Source organism: Nicotiana sylvestris, chromosome 7 (assembly GCF_000393655.2).
Source record: "Nicotiana sylvestris chromosome 7, ASM39365v2, whole genome shotgun sequence".
Classification (NCBI taxonomy): Eukaryota; Viridiplantae; Streptophyta; class Magnoliopsida; order Solanales; family Solanaceae; genus Nicotiana; species Nicotiana sylvestris.
The window spans coordinates 112,264,821-112,291,926 of NC_091063.1; the positions used below are offsets into that span (position 1 = coordinate 112,264,821).

The following is a 27,106-nucleotide window of genomic DNA, read 5'->3' on the forward strand; positions in this document are numbered from 1 at the left end:
CATCTGCTGTAGTGTCAAACTGACATGAAATCGACAGATTTGGATGCTTTGTTTGGGCAAATAACAGGCAAACAGAATAGGACTTTGTGATACATAGCCACATGATGATGATAAGCCCACCATGTGCACTTTCTGTTCATACACTTGGTTGCTAAAGCAGCTAGAAATTGCCCAACACAGCATTCAATTAGGTTATAGATGAATTATAGTTGATGTTTTCTCCTGTCCAACAACATCAGCCTCTAACCATCCTAAAACTAGTGACAGGTTACCAGAAAACAAGTTCATGAATGCAATTAGAGGTGGCAAAATAGTAAAAGAAAATAGTTATCCACCCATATTATCCATCAAAAAATGGGTTGGATAATGAATCATTTAAAAACAAATCGAATATGGATAAAGAACCATATTATCCACTTAGAAAATGGTTAACCAAATGGATAACCAATGGATAACTAATGTGTTTAACTTTTATATTTGTAAAGCCTCAAATTGGAGTTCCACAAGTTTGAAAGCCTCAAATTGGAGTTCCTCAAATTTGAAGACTAGGAATTTTCTCATAAATGATCATATTTAAGAAGCCATGGATAATATGGATATCCATATTATCCGCCGGATAAACCCATTTTTTATCCGTCTCAAATATGGGTCGGGTCAGATAATTTATCCATTTTTAAATTACCGATTTTGACCCGCTCATATCCGACCCGACCCGCCCGTTTGGCCCCCCTAAATGCAATATGTAATCTACTTGCGGAATTCCGACATTTCACATCTTCTTACGGCATCACAATATCAGTAAGAAAAAGCTCACGATATGGACTGTGATTTGGAAAGATATCCTTGGATAGAACACGTCTAGGAAAAACAAAGCTGGAAAGATTTTCCTGGATTCTAACATGTCTAAAAACAAAAGATGTTTTCCGTTGATCCTAAGATGTCTACAAAATATAGGTTTCAACAATAGATGTAGCCTTTTCTCAATACTTACTAGTATCATGGGCACCTACTAGAAAAATCCCACATCTGGTGATCCAGAAATACTAACTAATTATTAGCCATTAAAATGCAGAAACTAACTAGCCATGCACAACACAAACTACAAAGTACCAAGCAATTGTAACAGTAGCATTGTTAATTCGATGAATACTACTGTCCCACTTCATAAATAACTCAACAGTGTTACTGAACTCAGCAAAATGAGTGACACAAACACCTATGTGAGAATAATAATGTGATTAGCAGTTACAAACCCTCAGCAGGACATCGAGCATGAACACGGCAAATTTGTATGTTCATATTTCCTCAAGTTTGGGAAAAGGTTCCGAAGTTTCAGATAAATACCTAACCTACAACAGCGGCCACAAAGACGCGAGGGGCACAACTGAAGATGCTAAAGAACACACGCTCAAAAGAGAGTAGGTGCAGGAATCTCCACACTTCAATTACAGCTTATCTTGAATACGAAAACCCAATGGAAAACAAGTTTCCATATGGAATCTGAAGAACTTACAATATGCACTATAAATTTCTACCCCTATCGATCAATGAACGCAGTGGTTTATTGAAAGTTTTGTCAAATAATGAGTCTTCCAGATATTCTATGATCAAGACCTGAGTAGTTTTCCGCACATTCAAACAATAAACAAAGACCTCAAGACGACAATTAACTAGCCAAAACTAATGATACAGGAAGTTCATAGGAATTTATAGCTCTCAACATAGGCTTGGATAAAACTTGGCTGACTTCTTGAAGGCAGTAAGGTCTTTGATGGCCTGCACAGATGCTACAGGTGAATCCGCATCTTTCCAGTCAGCGTTGCAACCCCACACCCGAACAGAGAGTCTCCGGCACTTGGGGGATGGTCGTCTTAAATAAGTATGGTACCACTCAACTAAATCACTTTTTTGGATGCTCCGCAGCTCCTCTGCTTCCTTCTCAGACATGTCAAACATGTACCTGAAATCAGTGAAACAGAGATGAGGTCCATTCTAAAATTGAAGCTATTTCTTTTTCTATTTTCATTTGACAAAGCAAAAGGCTAGCTACTTGGAGTTGAATTAGCCTGATTCCGATCCAGTTTGTGGTAACATATATGAGGGCATACTACGTTATAATACTTCATGTGAATACATACATACATACATATTGTCAGCAAATCAACCTCCGCCCAAATACAGTTTAGCAAAGTACAATCACCTCTTTGATAAATTACCATATTAATTATAAACTGTGCTAGCATATTACCATTAACAAAAATATAATAAGCTTCTACGTTATTATTACAACTTACAGTGTACTGCCATGTTCATAACATAATAAGCTACATTAAGAATTGAAAAGCTTTTTTTTTAAAAGTAATATATATATATATGTATATATATATACATATGTATATATATATATATATATATGTATATATATATACATATGTATATATATATACATACATACACAAATATAGACTGCATTAAGGGGAAAACAGTCACCCAAATATACAAAAAGTGGGATAGGAAGATCCAGATTCCCTACTGTAGTATAAGGTTCCTAAAACTTCAACAATGGATTCTGGATATTCCAGATAGTCTTGTTTACACCAAAAGTGGATAAGGACTAAACGTTGCATTTTCAATTTCTTGCTAGTGCTTCTTCTGTCTTCAAAACATCTTTGGTTTCTCTCTAACCAAACTGTTCACCAAATGCAGGGTGGGACAAACTTCCATCTCTCTTTCTAGTTGGGGGAAGTACCATGCTTGCTCCAGCCAGGGGCGAAGCTATGTACGGGGAAGGGTGGTCAACTGAACACCCTTCGCCGAAAAATTATACTGTATAAGGTAAACTATTACTTGTTTTTTATTAAAAATAGACTTTGAACACCCTTGCATAGCTCATTGGCAAAGGGTGTTAAAAATTTGAACACCCTTATTGAATTTCCTGGCTTCGCCACTGGCTCCAGCATCTTAGAACATCCAGTATACCCCGAGGCATTACCCACATGATCCCTTTCAGATTAATGAAAATCCTCCATATTTGCTCTGTAATCCTACAGTGCAAAAAAAAAATGGTTGATTGTCTCAGTTTCTTCACCACATAGGTAGCATCGGGAGCATAGTTGAAAGCCTCTCAGAAAGAAAATCTGCTTGACGTTGCTGGAGAAAACCCTTGGAAGGTGGTGTAGCTAGATGGAAAAGTTAGGAGATCTTAACCTTGGGAAAGGTGACTGGGAGCATCCTGCAAACTTGATTTCGCCGTACTAAAAAGATAATAAAGAAATATCGGTGCCAACATTTTTTGAATTGAAAAAACTTTTACATGATTCTAGATGTTTACATTAACTATATTATGATTAAAATATTAGGATATACTGCAAAAAATAATGCACCATCACATTCCAAAACTCTTTGTTATTAATAGGTGACATCTAGATGCCCAGCATTGTGCAACATGGCATAGACCAAATACCTTTTATCAGTAATCTGACCCCAAAGGCGATTTGTTTCATATGCGAGCGATGGATCTTTCTCCAAAAGTTTTGCTATCAACCCACTTCTGTAGCTCTCAAAAGATTTATCATCGAGGTCGTCCTGTCAATTGAAAAATGTTCAATAATGTGCCTGAAATTAAACATCGCCAAATTGCAGCCGTGCAAACATCAGAAACACTTTCCTATTCATCCCATCCCAGTACCCAATGAATAACGTAAATTAAGATTCAAGTATATAACCTTGGGACATATCCTAGTCATGAATAGCATTAGGCATATGCAAAGTCTCTGATCAACAACTAAACAATTCAATCCTACCTAGGAAGTTTCAGATCCTATATAACTTAGTTCATCTTAGCCATAATCCTTATTGTGCACACATGAATTCCTAATTCCAAAACATCCTCAAACAGCAGCACTTGCTACTAATATCCTACTCCATGCAACATATATCTCAACACAATGTACAATTTGGTATTTCAAAACATGTGTTATGAACCATCTTCTGCTTTTCGAAAAGGTATTATGACAAAACCCAAAGCAGCAGAAGAGGCAAGTAGTTAAATAAAGCATAGAGCTACTCACGAAACTCAAACCAAAACTAAAGTTTAAGCTTACCAACAACTCTTTCACACCATCTATGAAGTTGTCAATCCTCCCTTGTAAGTAGACAGGATCATAGTCAGATGACTGAACACGGAAACAGAACCCCATTATGCGATATGTTACACGTGCACTACAGTCAACAACATAACCAAGCTGCTCCTTTGTCCTATTTCAGAGTAGAAAAGGTAGATTCAATCAAGTGACAGTCCTTAAGGTAGAAGTCCATAACTGCAAACAGATTATGGACATGTTTGCTGGTTCACACATAACCAGGATAAAAGCACACATAAAAAATGTTCTCAAAGATACAGGAAGCGACTGAAAATAAAAAAGATAACCTAAAATTAATATAACATAAGAACACTTGAAGATGAGTCACTCAGAGTGTATAAGAGGTAATGAAATATGATGAACACGTCCAGAAAAGGTCCAATTGGAAAATATCAAAGATGCATGGAAGGAAAATACTTGACCACCAGAGAGGCATAAGGTGGGTCAGGATTCAAAGGAACTATAGATAATTCCAGGCAAAGCATGTATAACGGATTCAAAGGAACTATAGAAAATTCCAGGTAAAGCATGTATAACAATATGGCTTCCACATAAAGCATGTCAGACTCACAGAATATGAGTTGAAACACTTATCACAAGAAAGTTGTATTTAATTTACTCTCTCACTATTAAGGACGGTTTGGAGCTTGAGAAGAATCAAACGATACACCTGCAATATCAGTACGTATTGAAGCCTCAACAGGTGGTCATACAAGAGAGAACAGTCTCATTATACCTTAGCTGATTAAAAAGTGGCTCCTCCACAAATTCATCAAAGAGATCTGTTACTGCTTTTAATTTTATCAAGGAAGTGTCTTCTTCAGGTTCAATCTGAAAATACAGCTGCAGACAAAAAAAGCATAGATCACATGATTCATCGGATTTATGGAGGAACCAAAAAGACTGAAAAGAAAAGAGAGAAAGAGAATTAAAAGAAGAGAAGGATGCATAAAAAATCATGTTTAATTACCTCAACCACAGAGTTTGTTTCCAGTTTATTTTTTACTCTGATATCTCTGACTAGGTCGGCTGCGGCTGGAAGACACATGACATACTCTTTATGCCTCATCTCAGATGGTAGCGGTTGTGCAGAGAAATTACTTCTAAAAATGTTTGATATGTTTAGTGCTTCTTCCTCCAGCAAATTGCCATGACAAAGGCCCTCAATATACAGCTGCAAAAATAGAGAGGTTAGTGACAAATGATTTGCCCTCTAGACTCTTCATTTTTATGACATCTGTCACAAGGCACGAAATGAGTGATCGTGTGAAGTGCAACCTGTGTACAACCCCGCATCAGCCAATAAACAGTCAAACTAAAAGGTGGATTATCATTTTCTGCCAGACTCAAAGTAAGTATTCGTAATATTTCTCTTCCATTTGCTGGACATCCTTATCGATTCTAGCAAACATGCAGCTACCGTAGTTAATGTCATACCCCAGCCTTAGCAGAGGGCCTTCTTTAGATTTACCATTCTGCTTGTGATTTTTATTTTTCTCATAAACTCCATAGACCTCTCATCTTCATAGATGAAAGAACACCAAAAGACCAAATGATTTCATTTCCAGCTTGTGGATCCTCCAGTTACCAGATATGTCCCTTGTAAATATCAATAACCTAGAAATACATAACTTGTAATGTTCCTTGCCAACAGAATTTTTCAGTAACAAAGAGCTAAAGGTGTAGCATGCAACAACAGGGAACTAATCAAAGTGTCGATCAGTAGTTGCATGGTAAAATGCTAAAAACTGTTGCGTCGATGTAACTGGCTAAATCCATTGGTCTTTATTAGAATTTGCAATAAATAGTACATTCAGTCATATCTTTTGGTAAGTAACCTTGAGTATTATTTCTCAGCTCATTTATCCATTGTGAGTCATTTCGAGGCAACAATTAGCCAAGAAACATGATACCGAAACCTTTATCCTATCTTTTGCAGTTTTGCTTAATCTAAGAACATACAACGTGCCTTCGCCTTCAACTATTGCATATATACACAACCATTCACTAATAACATCATTAAAAAAAAATAAGGCTCTTAAAAAGGTCAAGGCCTTCACATATAACTGTCAATTACAATTTACAGATCACTTAAAGATATTAAACTTTAACTGGCATACCTGGGAAAGAAGCTCTGGAATGAAAGCTTTCAGCTCAGCGAGAGTCAGGTCATTTAACAAGAGCAACTTCTCTTCCACGTTCCAGAAGCTCTGACACAAGACTTGCAATCGCAGGTATGATGAATGATTCAATGGTTTCATGTTAGTGTTCTTCAAAGTTCTTTCCATATCTTCCTTGATAACCTGTCAAACTTCACCCTTATTGCAAGAAGCCAAGAAATAAAACACCTAAATCTCATTTAGAGCAAAATCATTATCACAGACAGCGAATGTATGCTCAAGCATGCAACACATTTAGCTTATGCTAAAGATACTAAACAGTTACTGTTGCAAAGAAGCCAGAAAGGTCTTCAGCAACAAAGACAGGCTTTAAACATAGAAGCCCATTCAACATGCGCCTGACTGTCCACAATGCTCCATTTAAGCACATCTTCGTCCAATATTATATAAATAATTTGAAATTAAAAATATAAGGTACTACATTTCTCAATATTTTTTACCGGCATATAAATCTCTAACAACACTAAAAGATTCCTAAAAATATTGAACCAAAAACATACTAACATGACTAAAACTTATTCCCAACTAATTGGTATCGCCTATAAAGATCTTTTTTGTTTCATTGAGCCCTATTTTTTGCTAAGTTTGCATGGATCAGGAGAAAAGCCTTTCTAGGAACTCCCCAAAGACACCCCTTCATTAGAAAAGTTAGGGAAAACATAACAACAATCTGGACACAGTTTCCAAACGCTACCTTTACACACACATTCAAAAATTGAAACATTCACTAAGAGGAGAGTGAACGAGCAAGTTAAAATGAAAGAGCCAAGGATCATCAAAGAGCCATCCTTTCACTACTCAAGAATAGAGTATAGAAGAAATGGAAACCTTTCCACATTTTCTTCCTTCAACTATACCCACACAAAAAAAAAACATCATTTCGTTTTGTTTCTGATGGGTAAACAGCGACGCAAAAATTCAGTAATTGAAGTGAATTTCAGGAAAACTCTTTTGCCACATCCCTTTATATTTCTGTCCCCCATATTCTCAAAGAACAGCAACAATAAATGACGAGAAACATAAGATCCAAGCAAAAGAACAAGCAAAATTGAAGAAAACATAAATCAAAAGAAGCATGTTCAAAGCATTCACATATACCATGAAGCGATCATCCCTGGGCAAAAATGATTTTGTCATTGCCAAAACCTTCGATAAAAGAACCGGAAGCTTATCACTGAAGCCATAGACCTTAAGTTCCAACTTGTCACCATATAGAGAAACAGAAGTTTCCAATTTAGCCACACTAGCCTGCATTTAGATGCAACAACAGCCAAATACCACGAAGGAATATTAATAATTCAACAACTAAAAATACCACTATTAAGAGAAATTTGATGGTATTACATCTGTTCTTAGTAGTTCTTATGTAATTGAGCAATTTAGAAGTTGTTCATATTTGTAGAAGGGAACAATCAAGTAAATAACCTGATATATAATCTCATTCAGCTCGTCTTTTAGAAGGTGAATAAATAATTCAGTCAGCAAGGCATTCTTCAAATTACCGTAACCCCCTCTTAGTGTGATACGGAAATATGTATTGGCACGAGGAAGCTTAAATGTCTTATCTAGCTTGTACCAGATCTTCATCAGAGGCTCCTCAAGTATGCATCGTGGTTTAGCGTTTTTCGAATCACAGTTAGCCTTCTCAGCACGTATTGAAAAATCAGATGGAATAAACTCATTCTTCGCAGGCAAATGTAAGCAGACACTAATTTCGTCAGGGTCCTTCCACAATTCAAACAGAGAAGATGGAATATCTTCCTCCACATATCGTGATCCAAACCATGGTTCCTGCTGAACATCTGAGAGAGAAAGGAGGACATTAAGAACCACAAAGAAAAGGGGCAAACCCAGAAAGAATAAAAGAGACAATTCAGTGTATAAGTTATGGCTTTCTTTTTTTCAAAATGGGGAGGGGGAAGGAATGGAAAGGAGAACGGGTATAAACATGAAGCTGTGTCCCAGAAACAAAATGGAGTGCAAGCTGAGGTGCCTCTGGAGTTCTGCTCATTCGACTAAAAATTAAATGTGTCCAATGCATGCATCAGCAGTACAGGATAGATATATATTATCAGATACAAAACACAATAAGAGAACAAGTGCTTTCACCAAAGATCACATTGTTGCACATGAAGTGAAGTTTTACTTGCAAACTTTATCTGAATACGATATGTAGGGCGGGGAAGTGGATCAGTTATCTGCAAAAGCCCAACTTATTGCATCTTCTTTATCAAATCCAGTAATGCAAATTTCATATCTTGGAGCAAGTCTAATGATACATTTTCTTGGAAACATATTTGGAAAAGTAGTACAGCTCTGAGGTTCAAATTCTGATACGGACAGCATATACTGGGATAATTTGATTTTGGTATAATCTTCAATTCGGAGGATTCAGATTAGCAAACTGATTCTTACTTATCAAAAATAAAACAAAATAAAAAACTGAATCTTTGTAAGAAAGAGGAGGATCAGCTAATCATCTTTTGAATGTTCTACCATCTTTTATGGCATAGAACCTAACATCATAAGCCTTGAAGAGCAGAGCTTTGAAGACAGTTTGATTTGCCTGACTGGGGTCTACCGAATAAAAGATATAGAGGATTTTTCGAAAAAAGAATCTTTACCATTTACAGCATGATATCCATTTAGATTATCCTCTTGGGTTAAGAAACCTTCTGATCAAGGAGCTGATGAGCTTTCCAATTTCATTTGAACTCTTCTTTATTATTCCCCCCACCTCTTTTGAATGCTTTACATGCACTATTTTAGTTGCAGTTTTTCATATCAATGCATATCCCGCATTATCATGACATAAAATAAACTAATGGAAATTACACAAAAGAGCTCAAATCACAACAAATTCCAGGCAAATCCTTCTTCCAGTCAATTGAATCAATACTCTAAGCTATAACCTGAAGAAAGTATCACCAGACACCTTTTTAAACCCTATGTCTACACTTTTTCTTGATAACAGAATTCGGTACCAAAGCTATCTTTTACAGGACAAACATGCTACTTTAAACTTGAAGTACTAAGAAAAATGAGTTGTGGAAGTTACCATCTGACTTCTGAAAAGACTTCGTTACAATGTCAACTCTCATGTTCTCGGGCCTGAAGAAATCTAAAACATACTTTATAAACTCTGGATCCCAAAGATCATATGCATAGTCACCATAAATGACATGCTTGGGAGGATAAACAAGCAAACCCTCTGCAACAAAGAAACTATATTAGCAGATACGAGAAATATGATTGAGATACAGAAGACTTCCGATGTTACACATCAGACCCTACTATATAAAGAAGGAAAAGGATGAAAGAGATTCTGAACAACTTCCCACAGATAAAATAAAAAGTTTGTTGCAGACAACCAACTACTCTGCAACCCCCATCAAAAGGGTGAGCATACTCTCTTTTTTTTCCCTGAGATAACTATCGTGTTTGGCCTTGCTTGCTCGAACCTTGATTATTCCATCCTCCTGCTAGTAGCATGCACTCATACTTCTGTCTCTTTTAGTCAAGGTAGAATTCTAAAGGAAAGAGTTCAAAGCTAATCTCCATTTCTTCTTGAACCCTATGGGCTATGGGAAACGAAGGAGACTTCTCCTTGTCATAAATGAAATATTCAAAGTAAAGTTTTCGGCTAACCAATTGTGCTTAAACGGTTGCTCCAAACCCCTCACCTTCAACTGCTTACCTCATGTTATCCTAAAATTTCTTGAGATTTGTACACCCTATGTCGATGCACGTGTTAATACATTCTTCATTTCATTCAACATTACCCGATATAACCCACTTTGTATACAATTTGTAAAAGAACAGATTGATTTTTCTATGTCCTCTTTTCCCCTCTCTAACCGCCACACAAATCTGGAAAATTCTAGACAAGCAGCGAATTCATCCGTGTTTTTGCATTCGGATTAGGAGGGGAAGTCTTGGAATCTCCATTGTTAAAATCTTTTAGTTCATATCTTCAAAGTTGAATCTGAAAATTGTGAGTCCTATTGATTGTTAGTTGAAAAACTTGATTTGTTCTTGTGTTTGGAGCTCAAATCATGGTTAGAGTATTGATCTTGTAAGATTTGGGAAGTGAAAATCAGATTGAAAAGTAACCAACCGTTGTTGAACAAGCTTGAAGAAGTGGGATTGAATTTCAAAACCGATTTTTGTGTGAAATTTCAAGCAGGTGTTGTTTAGACTTGTTGAAAATAGTCTAACGAGGTTGTCTACAAAATTTCAAGTCCTTTCATGAAGATTTAGACTGATTTTGAAGAGGGGGAGCCTTGGCATAATTGGTAAAGTTGTTGCCATGTGACCACGAGGCCACGAGTTCAAGCCGTGGAAACAGCCTCTTGCAGAAATGCAGGTAAGGTTGCGTACAATAGACCATTGTGGTCCGGCCCTTCTCCGGACCCTGCGCATAGCAGAAGCTTAGTGCACCGGACCGCCTTTTTTTTTATTAGACTGATTTTGAACAAGAATTGCCACTGAACTCGAAGAAGTTCATCTATACAGCTAGCAACGTGTTATACACTTTTATACAATTTCATGCATTTTATACAATGTTGTTTTTATTGGTTACACTTTTATACAAGGTAGATACATTATTTAAATATGTGTAAATACATTATAATAATGTATAAGGGTGTATAAACACTGTTGCAAAAAAATGTTGGTTATGCTTATGTAAACGAAAATATGCTATGTTGCAAACTCTCCAAAATTAATGTCTCACCCGTGTCGGATCCTCCAAAAATACACTATTTTTAGAGGATCCAACCGCACCCGGCAATATTTTTGAAGAGTCCGAGCAACAAAGAAATATGCAGCGACATGGGTGCAAAGTGTTGTTTTGAGCTGTATATTTTTAAAAATCTCCTAAATATCTTTGCTAATGTCTTTTTATAAGTAAAATTTCTTTACTGATGTTTCCTTTCCAGAAGTAAGATATTCTAGGAAACATTTCTCTTGTGCTATTTAATGGATACTTTGAGTTGGTGAGAACACTATATGAGAGTGCTTACTGCTTAGAACACATATGTAGAAGGAAAAAAAATTATTTAAAAGAAAAAAAGAATAGATTTAGCAACATGCAACAGTTTGAATTAACCAACTGTCAATTTCAATATTATAGAGAGCAGAAAGAGACTCAGAAAATACACAAGGAAAGGTAGATAACCTGCAAGTTCTGCAGCATAATCATCTTGAGGTTGCTCCTCCGCGTATCTAAATTCCACATTTGCAGTATCTTGGAGTTCCTTGAATATCCACTCTTGAGGAGAATTTTGACGTAGGAGCTTGAGGTATTGATAGACAAAGCCAATGATCTCAAAGATCTGTATAAAAGAAATATTTACATATTAATATTAATGCCACCAATCAAGACAAATATAGATGATTATGCACTCCTAAAGATATAGTTGTAGGTTACTAAAATTAGTGGAGATGATGAGAAAGCTACAGTTTCAGGCATCTGAAAGAGTATCGATTCAATCTCATTTAACTTGGGAAGGTTTATAGTTTAGTGGTACCTGTGAGAATTTCCTTCATAATAAGTGTGGGTTCAATTCTTACTGTCCCCTTTCTGCTTGCCCCTTCCTCTATCCCCTTGTGTAATAGAATAAAATAGTTATAAGAGAGCCAATGGTTTTTTGTTTTTGTTTTTTTTTTTATTTTATTTTATTTTTTTGATGAAAAGGTATAAGTTTCGTTGAAGAGCGAATGTTAAGCCCATAAGGTCTAACGTATCCACACACTAAAGGTGTGTCGCAAGAATGCAAATGTTAAGATGGATGTGCGGTCAGACAAGCTTACACAAGATTAGAAATGATCACATAGTGGACGGTACAAGAGCACACATGGGATAAAATGATAAACTATCTAAAGTGGAAAATTTGTCGTCGTTTATTTTGATAATATACTTATTTATAGCAAGGATGAATATTAAGATGTGTATTAAGAACTAAATATTAAATGATTAAGACTGTTTTTCAACATCTGAATGTATAAAATTTATCTTTATTTAAAATTAATAAACATAAAATACTAATTAATGTAATATTCTGTCAATAATATATATATACACACACATATACATATATATTCCTTGAGCCGAGTGTCTATCGGAAACCACCTCTCTATCTCTATAAGGTAGGGGTAAGGTCTACGTACACACTACTCTCCCCAGACCCCATTTATGGAATTACACTGGATTTGTTGTTGTATCTAAAGTGGGAATAAAGGCCCTAAAACTAGGATCCAAATCCTAGCAGGAAAAAAAACACTAAATGATTTTTTATCATCTGCCTAATCTTTGGTGGGAGATGTGCATTGTACTTGTGCTGGTAGCAGGTACCAAGTGGATTAGTTGAGGTGTGCGCAAAATAATCTGGATACCACCATTATCCCCAAAAGAAAAGTAAGAGAGAAGGTAGATTGAGATCGTACGGTCATATTCTACATCGATCTCCAATAGCACCGGCCTGTGAGTTTGAAACCGTGGTAATTGAAGGTATTAAAAGGAGAAGAGGTAAACATAAAATTACATGAAAAGAATAGTCTCAAAAGACCTACATTCCATTGGAGTCCACGAAGAACAAGCGTAAAATAGCGTGATATCAACTAGTTCTGATTAAGGTTTAGTTCGTCAAGAGTCTTTTAGTCATGTTGAGATTTGTAAGCCAAAAGAAAATGTAATGAATTTCTAATGCTAGAGAACCCAAATCTTCAAACATTAGATTGTTAGGGGTCTCAATGAAGCCATGTTTAGCGCGGACTTATATTGCTGACTCCAACTAGCTTAGGATTGAGATATTGGCATTGTTGTTAATCAAAAAGCTATAATTTCCCTCTTAAGGATTTTATGGATCCGGTACCTAAATGTTCGTTTTCTCGTATAAGCATGATTTGAGCCACTGTGAGAAAGCACAGAAGAAAAATTATTATTGATATTCTATTAAGTGTTTTACAGTAGCCCTATTTCATGTGGGACTAGGGTTATTATTGATATATATTCTACTTCTATTTCATGTGGGACTAGGGTTATTTACATAACTATCTAACACTCCCCCTCAAGCCGGTGCATACAAATCACATATACCGAGCTTACTACATATGTAACTAATACGAGGACCAGTGAGGGACTTGGTGAAAATATCTGCAAGCTGGTCATTCAACTTCACAAACAATGTAGTAATATCTCCCGAGAGTATATTTTCTCTAACGAAGTGACAGTCAATCTCAATGTGTTTAGTCCTCTGATGGAAGTATGGAACACCGGATTTGATGCAATATGAAGGGTAGCTTGATTATCACACACAAGTTCCAGCTTGCTGATCTCACCAAATTTCAACTCCTTGAACAAATGTTTGATCCAAACTAGCTCATATGTTGTTTCATTGCTCGATATTCTGCTTCTGCACTAGACCGAGCAACCACATTCTATTTCTTACTCTTCCAAGACACCAAATTACCTCCTACTAAAACACAATATCCAGACGTAGAATGTCTGTCATAAGGTAATTCTGCCCAATCAACATCTGAGTATCTAACAATTGCTTATGGCCTCGATCTTCAAACAATAATCCTTTGCCCAGAGCTAATTTTCTAAACCAAAGCATGTGGACAATTGCACCCCAATGACTATCACAAGGAGAATCCACAAACTGACTCACAACACTCACAAGAAAGAAAATGTCAGGTCTAGTACAGTGAGGTAATTTAATTTACCAGCCAGACGCTTATATCTTGTAGGATCACTAAGCGGCTCCCCCTATCCTGACAGAAGTTTAGAATTCAGATCCATAGGAGTGTCAACGGGTCTACAGCCTAGCATTCTTGTCTCCTCAGTAATGTCTCGGGCATACATTCGTTGTGAGATCCCAGTGTTGTGAAGAGCGTGAAGCGAGGAAAAGCGACAACCCCCATTTCACGAAAAGCGAGAAGCGAGAAGCGAAGTGCTCGCTTTTTTTAAGTGAAGCGGAATTTAGAAAAAAAAGTTTTAAATAAATAATGCATAGACAACACATGTAATTGTAAGCAAATGTTCAGTACTTTAATTAAAAAACTAAAGAGTAGCATCAATTAAAACACAAAATGAGCATCCTATTCTTCTACAAGATTGTCAAATTCTTGTATTCCACTATCATTATTATATTGCTCGTCATCTTCTTCAACTTCTTCCTCATCAACTAGGGACAAAGTAGCTGCCTCGTTTCCCTTCCTCTGAATAAAGGATATAAAAATTGGGCAATAAGAACTAAGAATTGGGCAGAAATGGGGCAGAAACTGGAAAAATTGGGCAGAAATTTTCTGAGAAAGAACCGAAGGTAAAAAAAAATTGCCAGCATTTCGCTACTTTTTGGATGTATAGAAAGAAAAAGAAAAAGAAGAAGAAGAAGACTGAAAATCAAAAGTAGAAGAAGAAGACAGAACATACCTGTACTGTTGAAGTCTTGAAGAAGAAGAAAAACAAACCTTGATGCTTTGAGATAATTTCAGAAATCCGAAGTTGATGAAGAAGAGAAGAAGAAATCGCTGCTCTTGTTGAAGAAAAGCCCTAGTCTCGCTGCTGTTGAAGACTCCAGACAGCGTTTATAGTTTACAAACTCGTTTTTTAATAAAATAGGGCTTGGGTTAATTTTAAATACAGAAGCGTATGCTTCTCTCGCTTCTTCTCGCTTCACCGCTTCTCACTTTTTACAGAGAAGCGGTCGCTTTTTCGTACCAGAGTAGCTTCAAAGAGCAGAAGCGCTTCCCTTCCCGCCTAGCTTCGCTTCTCGCTTAAAGCGATGAAGTGAGCGCCTTTTTAATCATTGTAAGATCCTAATGCCTGAGCTAGACTGAGCGATCTCAATACCTAGAAAATACTTTAATCTACCCAGATCCTCAGTCTGAAAGTGATATTGTTTCAACTTACTTTATCGTCAACATAAGCCAACAGATAAATACAGAGATTTGAAGCAGAATGCCTATAAAACACAGAGTGATCAGATTCACTACGAGTCATGTCAAACTCCTGAATAACTGTGTTGAACTTACCACACCAGGCTCGAGGAGACTGTTTTAGACCAAAGAAGGACCAGCTCAACCAACATACAAGGCCACTAGACTCCCCCTGAGCAAAAAAACATAAGGTTGCTCCTTAGAAACCTCATCTTCAAGGTCATCGTAAAGAAAGCATTCTTAATGTCCAACTGATAGAGAGGCCAATGGCGAACAGCAACCATGGATAGAAAAAAGCGGAATGATGCTATTTTAGCCACAGCAGAGAAAGTATCACTGTAATCAAGCCCAAATATCTGAGTATACCCTTTGGCAACAAGACGAGCCTTAAGTCAATCAATCTGGCCTTAACTGCATACACTCAATGACAACCAACAGTAGATTTACCTGAAGGAAGAAAAACAAGCTCTCAAGTACCACCCATATGTAAAGTAGACATCTTGTCAATCATAGCATGTCGTCATCCTAGATGAGACAGTGTTTTACCTGTAGACTTAGGGATGGGAAAGAGGACAAAGATGATACAAACGCATAATGGGGTGATGACAGACGATAATAACTTAAACCAACATAATGGGAATTAGGATTAAGCATGGACCATATACCTTTCCGAAGTGCAATCGGTGGACTAGGAGGAGACAAGTCTGCAGTAGGAGCAGGGTCAGGTAGAGGATGTGAATCAGCTGGGCCCGATGCCGGGCGTGGACGACGATGATAAGTCAGGAGTGGTGGAGTTATAGAAGGTTGAACTGGACTAGGTGATGAAACTGGAGCTATAGGTGGTGAAGTTGTACGTGGTGGAGCTGGAGTTAAAAAAGAAGATGAATGGGAAACTTTTCTTTACTCTTAGTTAGATGGAGTTGGAAAGGGAAAGACGACCTTGGAAACCAAGTTCTTAACTAGAAATAGTGGAAATCAGTAACTCCTGCGGGAAAACTGAAGAAATATCTGGGAAAATATTGTTCTCGCCGGAAAACACTGTAGCTCGCTGGAAAATTCCAAAGTTGCTGGAATATGTACGAAATAGTACTGGTGGACTCATTATCACTACGAGTAAACTATCCTGAAGGAATTTTGTTAGAAACTAGTTGGAAGAGGTCTTATGCACCGGCGCGTGCACAGATCTCGCCGAAAATTTTCATGTTTGTCCGGCGCGTGAGAGCACATGGGTAGGATTTTTGCAATGGGGTTTTATGGGGTTTGGTCGCAGGACTACGGCAGACCTTGTTGTGGTGTTAGTTTGTGTACAACACTAATAAATAGTAATTTTGACGCAAACAGTCACTTATGCCACTGGAAAATTGCGAGGTGACTGAGTTATTTCTTCCCGGATGTCGCTGGAATGACACACAATGATTTTTTCTCACCTATGCTCTGATACCATGTGGGAAAACACGGGAGAAAAATATATTGTTGATATTCTATTAAGTGTTTTACAATAGCCCTATTTATAACTATACACAATACATATGCTATTCCTATTCCATGTGATACTAGGGTTATTTACATATCTATCTAACAACTACTAAGGATCTAATATAATGAACTGAAGATACTTCTCCTGTCTATCAACAACATTAACATCCATCACCAGAAAATTGTGTCATTCCACATAATTTATCCTAAAATCTCTGTAAGCATCAGTGATTATGAGAAGTATGCCAATTGACTACACTGTTCAATATAGAGTAATGATTAGAAAAATAGGTGAAACAAAGTAAACAACCTTTTCCAAGCCAGAATCAGTTAGATGTATTGACATGCCAAATATGTATGCGAACGAGGAGCAATGCATTCCTTCATCACCAACACCAGCAGAAATTGATGTTACCAAGCCTCTAGCTTTTAGGGAGAAGAGCAAGGAACCTTTTCCTTCTGAAATATTATATTTTTCTCAATGGTCAGATCTCAATAAAATGTGATACCACTTTGACTAAGTTAAAGCACACTTGTACAAGTACATAATTTGAATTTCCCAGCCACAAAATCATCAAGCGAAATATGTGCTAGTGAATCCAAGTGTGATAACAATAATACAGTACAAATATCTTAGTGACTTTAAGGTCACAGCCAAAAAGAACTCAAACGATGAATATGACATAAATTTTATTGAGAAAGGTAACAGTATATCATCAGCACCATGGTGGTGCTGGTATCAATATTTACAATTACAAATATAATGAACGTGACATAAATAAACATACCAAACAGAAAATAAAGAGGTAGAGACAGTAAAGCTGATCTTCAGATCTAAATCAGCTTCATGGAGCGTTATATTTATATGATAGTGTTCTCTTAGCCCAGCATGATGTCTTACTAATGTATCATTTATCAAATTATGATGCTGGTTGACCGCACTTGAGCACATGACAGTCAGTCAACCAACTGCAAGCAAAAAGCTAACAGAATTTGCAGCCTGAAAACAATAAAATAAAGAGGAGAGAAGCAAGCCAATATACAATAATTATGCATAACAAGGTGCAGTGCAGTATATCCTTATTATGAAGCCAAAAGAACAACTGATAACACCTCTGATAAAACTTACCATGGCCAAGGAGATGAGCCAGATAATCTTCAGCTTTTTTCAAGTACCCTTTCCGGAGAGAACGCAACGTCCATGATAAATCAAGGATATGAACATCTTTAACTGCCTCTAACCAATAAAGTTTGCCAACTCTCCAAATCGGAAGTTCAGTTCTTCCATCTGGATTTACCAGAGGACCTTTCTTGACACTGCTAAATAATTCAAGAACCCAACTTTCAAGGATATCTAAGGACTCTGCAATATTCAGAAATATTAAAATTAGCACGCAACAACTTGCACTGAAAAGTTATGTAGCTACTCCATAACTATATGTGGGACAAGCTAAAATAAAGCATATCAGAAACATATTAATGGAAGATTTTAAAATAGAATTTAACAGCATCCAGAGTGGAGATTATCCACACTAATGTGGCCAGTATGTGTATTGAGACCAGTTTTGTACAGGGATTAATACTCTCTGACTCAAACTCGTCATCTAACAACAAAATCCTTGTGGAAGCGGGTTTTAGCCTTAAAACATAGTATATCATAACTTATTGAATTTACTATTCTGAATCGCAAAAAATTACCTCCCCCTATAATAACCAGTTTCATGGATCCACCATGATAGTTGTCATGGTATAGTTTTAGAATTTGTTCCCTCAAATTGACTCCTCTCTCCACCGCATCAGCAAGGCTCTTTTTATTCCCTTCACAAAGTCATGCGAAGATCATGAAAAGATAATCAATATTACATCCAAAGGGAAAAGAAATAAAGCGATGGTTTTGATGTCGTAAACTTACCCCAAAAGAACCGGTTAAAGGGATGGCCAGGCGTAGATGTATGGCACTGTAGTTGTTGCAGGCGGCAGGAATCATTTTGTAAGACCTGATTAAATTCTGTATCCCAAGTGTCAAATAACAGCATTTAAGTTGGTAAGACGTGTCCGTTGATGAGATTAACAAAATTATAGTATTGCACACCTGAGTCCACAGCTTGTACCTCCCGCTCCATGGCTTCAGCTTTAACCAAAGGTGAAACGAAAAACTGGGAAAACCTGAGAAGGAAACATAGTGAGAGGATGAATAACCACCTTTCACGTTGCTTCGTTCTGTTTGAGGGGGTGGGGGTGATAAGCACCTTCAAAGATAAAGTTAAGAGAGGACGAAGAAAAAGCTACTTAATGTACTCCATCCATTCAAGATTTAAGTTTAAATTAAACATACTTGACCAATCAGAAACAAAAGATTATATCAGGGTTATGTGGAAAGTACTGAAACAACAACTTCTTCTGTGAAAAAGTAGAGTAGTTATTTAAATGGCAAATCAAGGTCAAAGTTTTCCTATTAAGAATAACTCCCAAGTATTTCCACAAGGGACGAATCGGAGAAAGTCGAACTTTTGGGACACAGTATTGGTCAAGTTCCAAATGTCCACATTGCACCAGTACGATCCAAAGAAGTTAACAGCAAAAAACGACCATGTAGAAGAAAACCATACCATGATAGAATAACTTCACTTGTCTGTGTTTGAACTATTATCAGGGGATTAAGAAAGATCATGTGCTGGAAATGTATAATCTTTACAGACATTATAATTCCAGCTTAAGCTTCAATGAAAAATCATATTTTGACTCGTATCAGGCATCTGCTGCTTTTTTGTGCACCCTGTAGCATCTTTCCTTGTACTGCGCCAGACACACAGGACACAGCCATATGCAAATAGCATCAACTTTCTGGGGTGTGGTAAGAATGATGCACCGCACATGACTGTCAGATGCCATTATGTCAGGACATAATAGGGCCTATTGTTCAAAAGGACATGGAAAAAAAAAAAGGAACTTCTCTAAGTTTTGGGTTTAGCAGTAATTTTTACATCAACATATAGGAAGTTGCAAAGACAAAAAGAAAAAAGATGCTCCAGACGAGACTAGTTTCATTAGATAACTCACATAAGTAACTAATGTTAGAGGCTCTTAAACTTAAAATGAGATATAAAACACGCATTTTACCTTCTCAGGGCACCCTTAAGGCAATCCCTCTTAACTTCAAAATGGTAGCAGGTGTGTTCTGTTTCTGTGTATGCATTTGAACACCCTCCACGCTTGGACAAGTAACTGTCATACTAGCAAAGAAAAGAGTCAAACAGAGATCCACATTCTCAAACTGACTTGAGAATTGGCACTTCATTACTTTGCACCATGGAGTCATATTTCTTGATGCTTTAAAATTAGCATGAGATGTGAGAAATTGCAAAGAAAACGTAAATGGGAAGAAAGGATGACAATTTCAGTGAGGTTGAGCAATAACCCAGTAAAGGATACCACAAACATATCCAGAAGCAAGAATAGAACAACATACCTCATTTTCATCTGGAAATTCAGTGCTTCCCATGAATAGCATGTGTTCTGAATGCATAAGAAATATGAAGAATTACTTGAGGGTCAAGATGCATTATATCAATATATAAATTGCCAAAGTCAGTTGTGCGATATGGTCTCCAGCATTATTGACACTGGTGAATGAGAAAGTTGAATTTTAATATTAATTGGTTTGGATAGGAGGAAAAGAAGATAAAAGAAGGAAATTGCAGATAAAAATAAGAATATTTGTTTACTAATGTGGTTTAAGAAGAAGAAAAAACAAAAAAAGAAGGTAGGGAAGAAAGGAAAACCTGTATCGCCTCACATTCAATTAGTAATTGCTAGGGGAAAAGGGTGGACTATAGAGGACAGGCCAATTATCGGCTGAATTTCTAACTGTGAGTGTGCTGGCCCTCGGAGATTTCACGATTACAAAAAATAGAAGTGTTCTATTTTATTTATTTTTCTTCCAAATGAAACAGTGAGAAGGAAATCCTTTGACATTCCATCCTTTTCCTTCTCTCCTATCCACCAAACAGAAAATGCTACTCTAATTTTCATCAACACAATCATACTTTGGCTTAAGTGCCTCATGAGCTCAATCATCATGATCATAAATCAAACTTCCATTTGATGATTAAACAATATGTTAAAAGTTCATCCATGAATTGGACATCTTGCAACAATTTTTTTGGAAATGGAAAGAGGTATCCTTTAAGAAATAAGCCAAGTAGTAGTATTCACGGCTTCAACCCCAGCAGCTTTTCAGATCTTTGCAATTATGGTGCCTAGTGTTTTATCACATTAGCCATAGAAAACTATCTGATTGATATGATTATAAAGCATCATTCGAGATGCACGATTCTCCCAAAAAAGAAAAAAGGAGATCAATCTGCCCAAGTAAGGAAGTCCCTTCGGGACTTGGTACAAGTCACTTCACTCAAAAACGAACAAATTAAGGGCAATCAATACTTTAAATTATCAATAATTTATTTGATTTTTTATATGGACACATTTATTCAAATCAATGTGAACTAAACCTCTTTTAGGTCCTAAACCAAGTGGCATGTGATATATAATTCTAACAATGCAGCTTCAATATGGTTATGCTCCAAAGCCAGTAGTGGATGTCTGGCATTAAAGAAGTTGCAAGTGTAAAAACGCCAAGCCAAGAAAATGAGGAGTTCAAACTTTGATTTCCAGACAAGGTTCATTAATATGCAAGCTGTGCTTGATTTCCAGACAAGGTTCAGTAATATCAAGCTGACCTATATAATTCAAAAAAAAGGCAATGGTAAAGGAGCATAAGACGAGTTTGAAAGATAGGAGGGGCATCAAACTGTGCAGCAGAGGTCTTTTGCGCGAATCTAACAGCAAATCCCCTGCACACCTACTTTTGCATTGTTCATATTCATGGGAAGTATGGACCTTGTTCCTAAATGTATTTGGGGTGTAATGGGTGGCTCCAGCATAACCGAAATCAGCAGTACAGAGCAGGCGGTCGCAGAAGATAAGGAAACAACTACTGTAATACATATGGAACACTGTCCATTTCAGCATTTTTTGGTCATTGTGGCAGGAAAGAAGCAACAGAGTTTTTTTAAAACAGGCATAGAAAAATTGTAATGAAATATAGGGTCTTGCAATTGCTATATTATTGGCCCTTGGGTGTAACACGCAGTACAACCAAAACGTGAAATATTTTATAAACTTTTTGAACTCCCTACATGTTTAAGGGAAGAGATAGTCCTTTTCTACTGTACAGATTGGCACCTTCTTGGTGCAATCAATGAAAGTATCGGACCGGAAATTGCATACATATGAAATGAAAAAAGAGAAACACTAAAAAATACAACATACCCAATACAATCCCACAAGTGGGGTCGGGAGATGGTAGTGTGTACACAGACCTTACACCTACCTTGTGGAGGTAGAGAGGCTGTTTCGGAAGACCCTCGGCAAAAAGAACACTAAAAAGGGAACACTAACAATTGGTTTATTGGGTGCATATGAGCCGAGATCACAGTAATATGCACGAGTCTAGTGTGATTAGAGCATAAAGAACTCGATAGGAGATTGGACCCTTGAGTTGATTCTTGACCAATTATGAACTAACCTTGCTTTAGTTCTTTGCAATTCTAACAAGGGCTAACATCCCTACAGAAGTTGCTATTGTTCATAAATCTCGATATGGAACCATATTGCAAATCATCATAAAAGTTATGCATGTCAGCTAAAGCTTATCTTCTCGAGGGAATAACATCTCAATTTTCAAAAACAATCAATTGAATAAAATCTCGTCAATCTGCGTTAGCGTGCAAATCACAAATGACATCAAAGAACTCTCAATCTGCTATTTCTCTTTCTTTACTTCTCCTCCAATCTCCCATTACTATTCTCACTGCATAATAGGTAGCCAAGCAGCTCTCGGTTCATTATTTAGGTTCCTGAAATCTCTCCTTTACTTTGCCATTCTCAGTACATAAAAATTAGACTCTCTCCACCTTTTGAATATTCAATAAACCAATATACGCTACTTGACCCCTTTTCACTTACCCACTCTGCAAGGTCTCCACATGCTTCTCCAACAAGAAGTAGGCCTGCCATTTCCACTATTTCCACAAGTCATAACAACAAATAAAACAAACTAATACGAGAGAACTATTACACCTGGTTTGTTCACTATGCCTCAATCATCTTTACCCACGAGACCACGATAGTAAATAGCATTCAGTTTTCCCTTTTCACTTCCTTTGACAGTTAAAACACTTGTCGTGCTTGCTAATCCATTCAACACTCCACTCCTCTCCAATAAATGATTAGAGAAACCCTTAGCTTAGTCAAGTACTATTGAAAAACCATCCTAATTTATGATCAACTAAGTAGATGTCCAAGCTTCTTTTTAAATTTATGACAATGGTGTCCGAGCCAGCTTGCATGCACTTTGACTATGCAACAAGATACCTGCTACCTCCCAGCACAGGTACCCGGTAATTGCAGCTTAGGTAGATGGAAAGAAATCGCCTAGTATTTTTTAGGTAACGTTCAAGCAAGAGTCAACAACTTGTACTCTTGATGAACAATATAATCAATTAGCTTCTCTAGGGGTTTTCAATCAATGATGATTTGCATTACGACCACACAAACTATGAACACAAAGTAATTTAATAATATAATAATAATATGCAAAACTAACCAAGAAAATGTGCGAGACCCTGAGCATCATAAGGATCAACAAAACTGCCCATTCTCACACACATTGCAGCTGCTGCCTGCAAAATGCCACCAAATAAACTGAGAATTTAAAAAAATAAAATAAGAAATTGAATAGCAACATATACCTAATCAATAGTCGATTAGAATTAAAAGAAACAGACCTTTTTCTGCGAAGCACCTTTACTCCCTTTGTCCTTAACTTCACTATCTTCTTCATCAGCGCCGTCACTTTCTTCTTCGTCAAAATCGCTATCTTCTGTTTCTTCTTCATCTTCGTCTTCACTTCCTTCGTCTTCTTCGGATTCGTTGTTTTCGTTTTCGGAATGTTCTGGAAGTCCATCGGGGTAAATATCAGGATCGTGAACTAGAAGAGCACAGAGGCCATTAGGGAGTTGCATGTATCTGTAGAGACGCTTATCGTGCGGCGACTTTTCTACTAAGTCATCAGCTGTCAAAGTACGGCCGCCGCCTACCGCCATTGTTTTCAATAAGATTTTCTGTGTGAGAGAGAAAAGAGATAGTAGTGCATTAGGCACTATGCTTTCTACTCTCTCAGCACAGAAAGTGTTGCTTGACGTCTGTTGTCTAGGGTCGCGTCGGTCGGTGTTAAAGCAATCCTTCCGCTGACCCGCTTTCTAGGGTCTATTCCAGCTCCAAGTTTCTCATTTGCACATCACGAACCTAAACCCTCCAATAAGATTTTCTTTTTTCAAGTCCCAATAGATAATAGTATAATTTTTTCCAAAACAAATTCCAATCTATCCGCGGATCCAGAATTTACAGGTTTTTGGTGCCAAAAATTTTGAAAGTAGTCATATTACGATTTACATTATCTAAATAAGGTATAAATTTAATCGGTTTGGTTTATTTGGATTTTGGTTCGGGTTATTCGTCTTTGAAGTTAACATAAACAAATTGATCGAGCAAAAAGATTACGTAATAATTATGATAACTTGAAAAAAAAGCATAAAAATTCAACTAAAGCATACATTTTGTACAAGAAAAAAGGCTCGTTATCACTTTATATTTAAATACTTAAGACAAAAACTTATACTAATAAGCACTCTAAATATTAAGTAAGTTTACGGATATTTTTTAATTTATATTTTTTATGAAAATTAACTCACTCAATATTATATACAATTGTCCTACTTCAGAGCAATCTGACAACAAAATAAACTTTCATCATTGATTAAAACAATAGTAACTTATTATGGAGATTTCTTTGAATAAATTTGTGAAAGATTTTTGTTATATATTTTTTGTTAAATGTTTAAAGAAATAAAAACAAGAAAAGAAATTTCAAAATAAACTAATAAGCCTCTTGATTTCGAACTTGTAAGATTATAATTCATAAAAAGACACTAAGAGCCCCTTATAATACTTATATGACTGCAATGCTCACTTCTTTAAAATATACTAACATAATATGCTCCTTTTAAAAAATTATTACCGGATACCTTCTCCCTTCTCTGCCCAAGTTTCACCTAAGGCCCTTCCCTTCTTTATTTCTTTTCCATGCTTTATTTTCACTTTTTTATTGTTTTTTCACTTTTTTTATTTTTTCTATTTTATTGTTAGTTTCTCATTGTCTTTTTCTTTCTAAATTCGTACTCTTCTGCATTTTTTATGTTTTTCTTATTTTTTTATATTTTTTATTTTTATTTATTCTTTTTTGTTCTTTCTAATAATAATCTCTTATTCTTTTTTGCTTTATTTTTATCTTAATTTTTTTTTGTGTATTTGCATATTATTTTTTAAATTTTATTTTTTTAGTAAAATCTCTTCATCAAAATTATTTGTCACTCTTTTTATTTTTTTCTCATTTTATTGTTGGTTTTTACTTTGTTTCTCTTTCTAATAAAATTTTGCGCTCTTTTATTTTTGTAGTTATTTTTTTATTTCTTTCTTATTTTATTCTTTGTACTAATAATTCTTTACTCTTTTTTACTATATTTTTTCCTTGTCTAAATCTTTTTGTTGTATTAATTTATTTTTCTTAGTTTTGTTCTTTTCAATAAAATCTCTTCATTGAAATACTTCTCACTCTTTTTTACTTTTTTTGTTTATTTTTATTTTATGTTTTAAGTAAATTTTCATTGTCCATACTTTTCTCATTTTTTTTACATTTATTTATTTTTGTTCTTTCTAGTTAAATAGATGAATTCTAAAAAACATTATTGAGTCACTGTCCACATAATTATTTATCGATCAAGATTATCAAGAATTACCTTGTCACTCTTTTACTGTATTTTTGAAACTTTTAATTCTTTATTTATATTGTAGATAATTTTATTTTATAATTTTTAGGATAATTTAGATAAATTTGTCTCATATTTTCTTAATATATATCATTAAATATACTAGTAGTATATTGTGAATATTGTTTCAATTCTAGTAACCATAATTATTTAATATTTTTTTTATTTTATTTGTTAATCAAACGACTATCGCTGCAAACCCTCTTCTCCCACTTCACTCCTTGCCGGAAAGAATGCATCACAAGTAAGATCTCTCCCCCTCTTCATCTCTCCTTCTCTTTCTTGATCTTTCTCCTTCTCCTTCTCTCTCTCTCCCTCTTTCCTTTTCTTCTTCTTCTTCTTTTCTTCTTTTCTTTGCTGGTCGGAGGCCGGCGATTGTGTCGATCGTCTCCTCCCTCTTGATTCTCCCTCTCTCTAGCACTCTCCATCGCTCTCTCTCTCTCTCTCTCTCTGTGTGTGTGTGTGTGTGTGTGTTTCCTTCTGCGGATAGAATCAGGGTCAGCCAACCCTCAATCACACCACAATATTATAGAAGTTGTATTCTCTTCTTGAATCAATTTTTGTGTCCAAGTTGGTGGGTAAACACTTGTATTTCTCCTTGAAACTCTAATATATATGATGGAGGTACTGATTCTTACCTTAATCAACAAGAACAATACGGAATCTGAGGTTACATCACTTTGAAAGATCCTCTAAAATAGCCACAAGATGAAGAACTACGATCTAGGAAGCACCACAGGATTTCTAGCATTGGATTCATGTTTTTATCTTTGGTTTTCAATCTAGAATTATAAAGACTGCTTTGAGAGTGTTTTGGGAGAGTATAGGGTCTAGTTGGGTCGAATAATGACCCCAAATAAGCTTTACCCCGATCTTTAAATCTAGAAGAATCACCCACCGCCTAAGTGGGTCCCATGGGAGCTCCTTAGTCTCGTGAAAATGTGGATATCTCTCTACTCCGATATTGTATCGACGAACGGTTTAATGAGTTGGAAGCTAGTCTCGTAAACCTTTAATTTTGGTATGTGGATCGTCCCTTAATTCCAAGTATATTGGTAGAAATGCTCATCTACATTTGACCTAATTTTCAACACATTATGAATGTAACTTGTGATGACCTTTGCCAACTTTTGTTCCACAACTTGCTCGACTTCAAAACGCAACACACAACTATCATATGACTAAAATAACTCATAACATAACCTTCTTATCATGTTAAGCACCCTAGTCTCACCCCAAAAGTACATGTTATAACATTCCAAACTTGTCGACTTTCTATGAAACTTATTTTCTTCAATTCGTTTAGATTCTAAACTTTTAAATGCTCTTGGTACTTGTTATACATGATCTTAAATATTTGTAACCTCAAAGGTAACATGATTAACTTACTTTATGTACTTTCAAATATAATCTCATT

At 36.1% G+C, this 27,106-nt stretch overlaps 1 protein-coding gene across 3 annotated transcripts; it reads right to left on the bottom strand.

The window, feature by feature from the left end:
- Positions 1 to 1,423: 1,423 nt before the first annotated feature.
- LOC104229059 (nardilysin-like) lies at positions 1,424 to 24,183 on the bottom strand. 3 transcript variants are annotated; one of them, XM_009781630.2, is made up of 19 exons: positions 23,590 to 24,183; positions 23,409 to 23,484; positions 20,211 to 20,257; positions 19,862 to 19,974; positions 18,834 to 18,907; positions 18,654 to 18,749; positions 18,440 to 18,559; positions 17,871 to 18,104; positions 17,052 to 17,200; positions 11,502 to 11,658; positions 9,381 to 9,533; positions 7,748 to 8,124; positions 7,421 to 7,570; positions 6,263 to 6,445; positions 5,113 to 5,316; positions 4,879 to 4,985; positions 4,104 to 4,257; positions 3,464 to 3,585; positions 1,424 to 1,960 (listed from the first exon to the last, which is right to left on the bottom strand). In XM_009781630.2, exons 1-19 carry the CDS (start codon positions 23,905 to 23,907, stop codon positions 1,717 to 1,719), a joined length of 3,078 nt encoding a protein of 1,025 aa, XP_009779932.1. In that variant the 5' UTR covers positions 23,908 to 24,183; the 3' UTR covers positions 1,424 to 1,716. The 3 variants fall into 3 exon arrangements, with proteins under 3 accessions (XP_009779932.1, XP_009779934.1, XP_009779933.1); XM_009781632.2 differs by having other exon boundaries at positions 19,862 to 19,966; positions 23,590 to 24,118; XM_009781631.2 differs by lacking the exon at positions 1,424 to 1,960 and adding an exon at positions 2,634 to 3,044.
- Between the last annotated feature and the right edge of the window lie 2,923 nt (positions 24,184 to 27,106).

What these genes read in the sequence shown, in the direction of transcription:
- LOC104229059 (XM_009781630.2), bottom strand. Translation starts at nt 23,907, where the DNA reads ATGGCGGTAGGCGGCGGCCGTACTTTGACAGCTGATGACTTAGTAGAA. An exon ending in AATTTCCAGATGAAAATGAG is followed by an intron (nt 19,975 to 20,210) that starts GTATGTTGTTCT and finishes TTTCTTTGCTAG; the next exon opens with TATGACAGTTACTTGTCCAA. An exon ending in CCACTTTTTAATCAGCTAAG is followed by an intron (nt 4,258 to 4,878) that starts GTATAATGAGAC and finishes ACTCTGAAATAG; the next exon opens with GACAAAGGAGCAGCTTGGTT.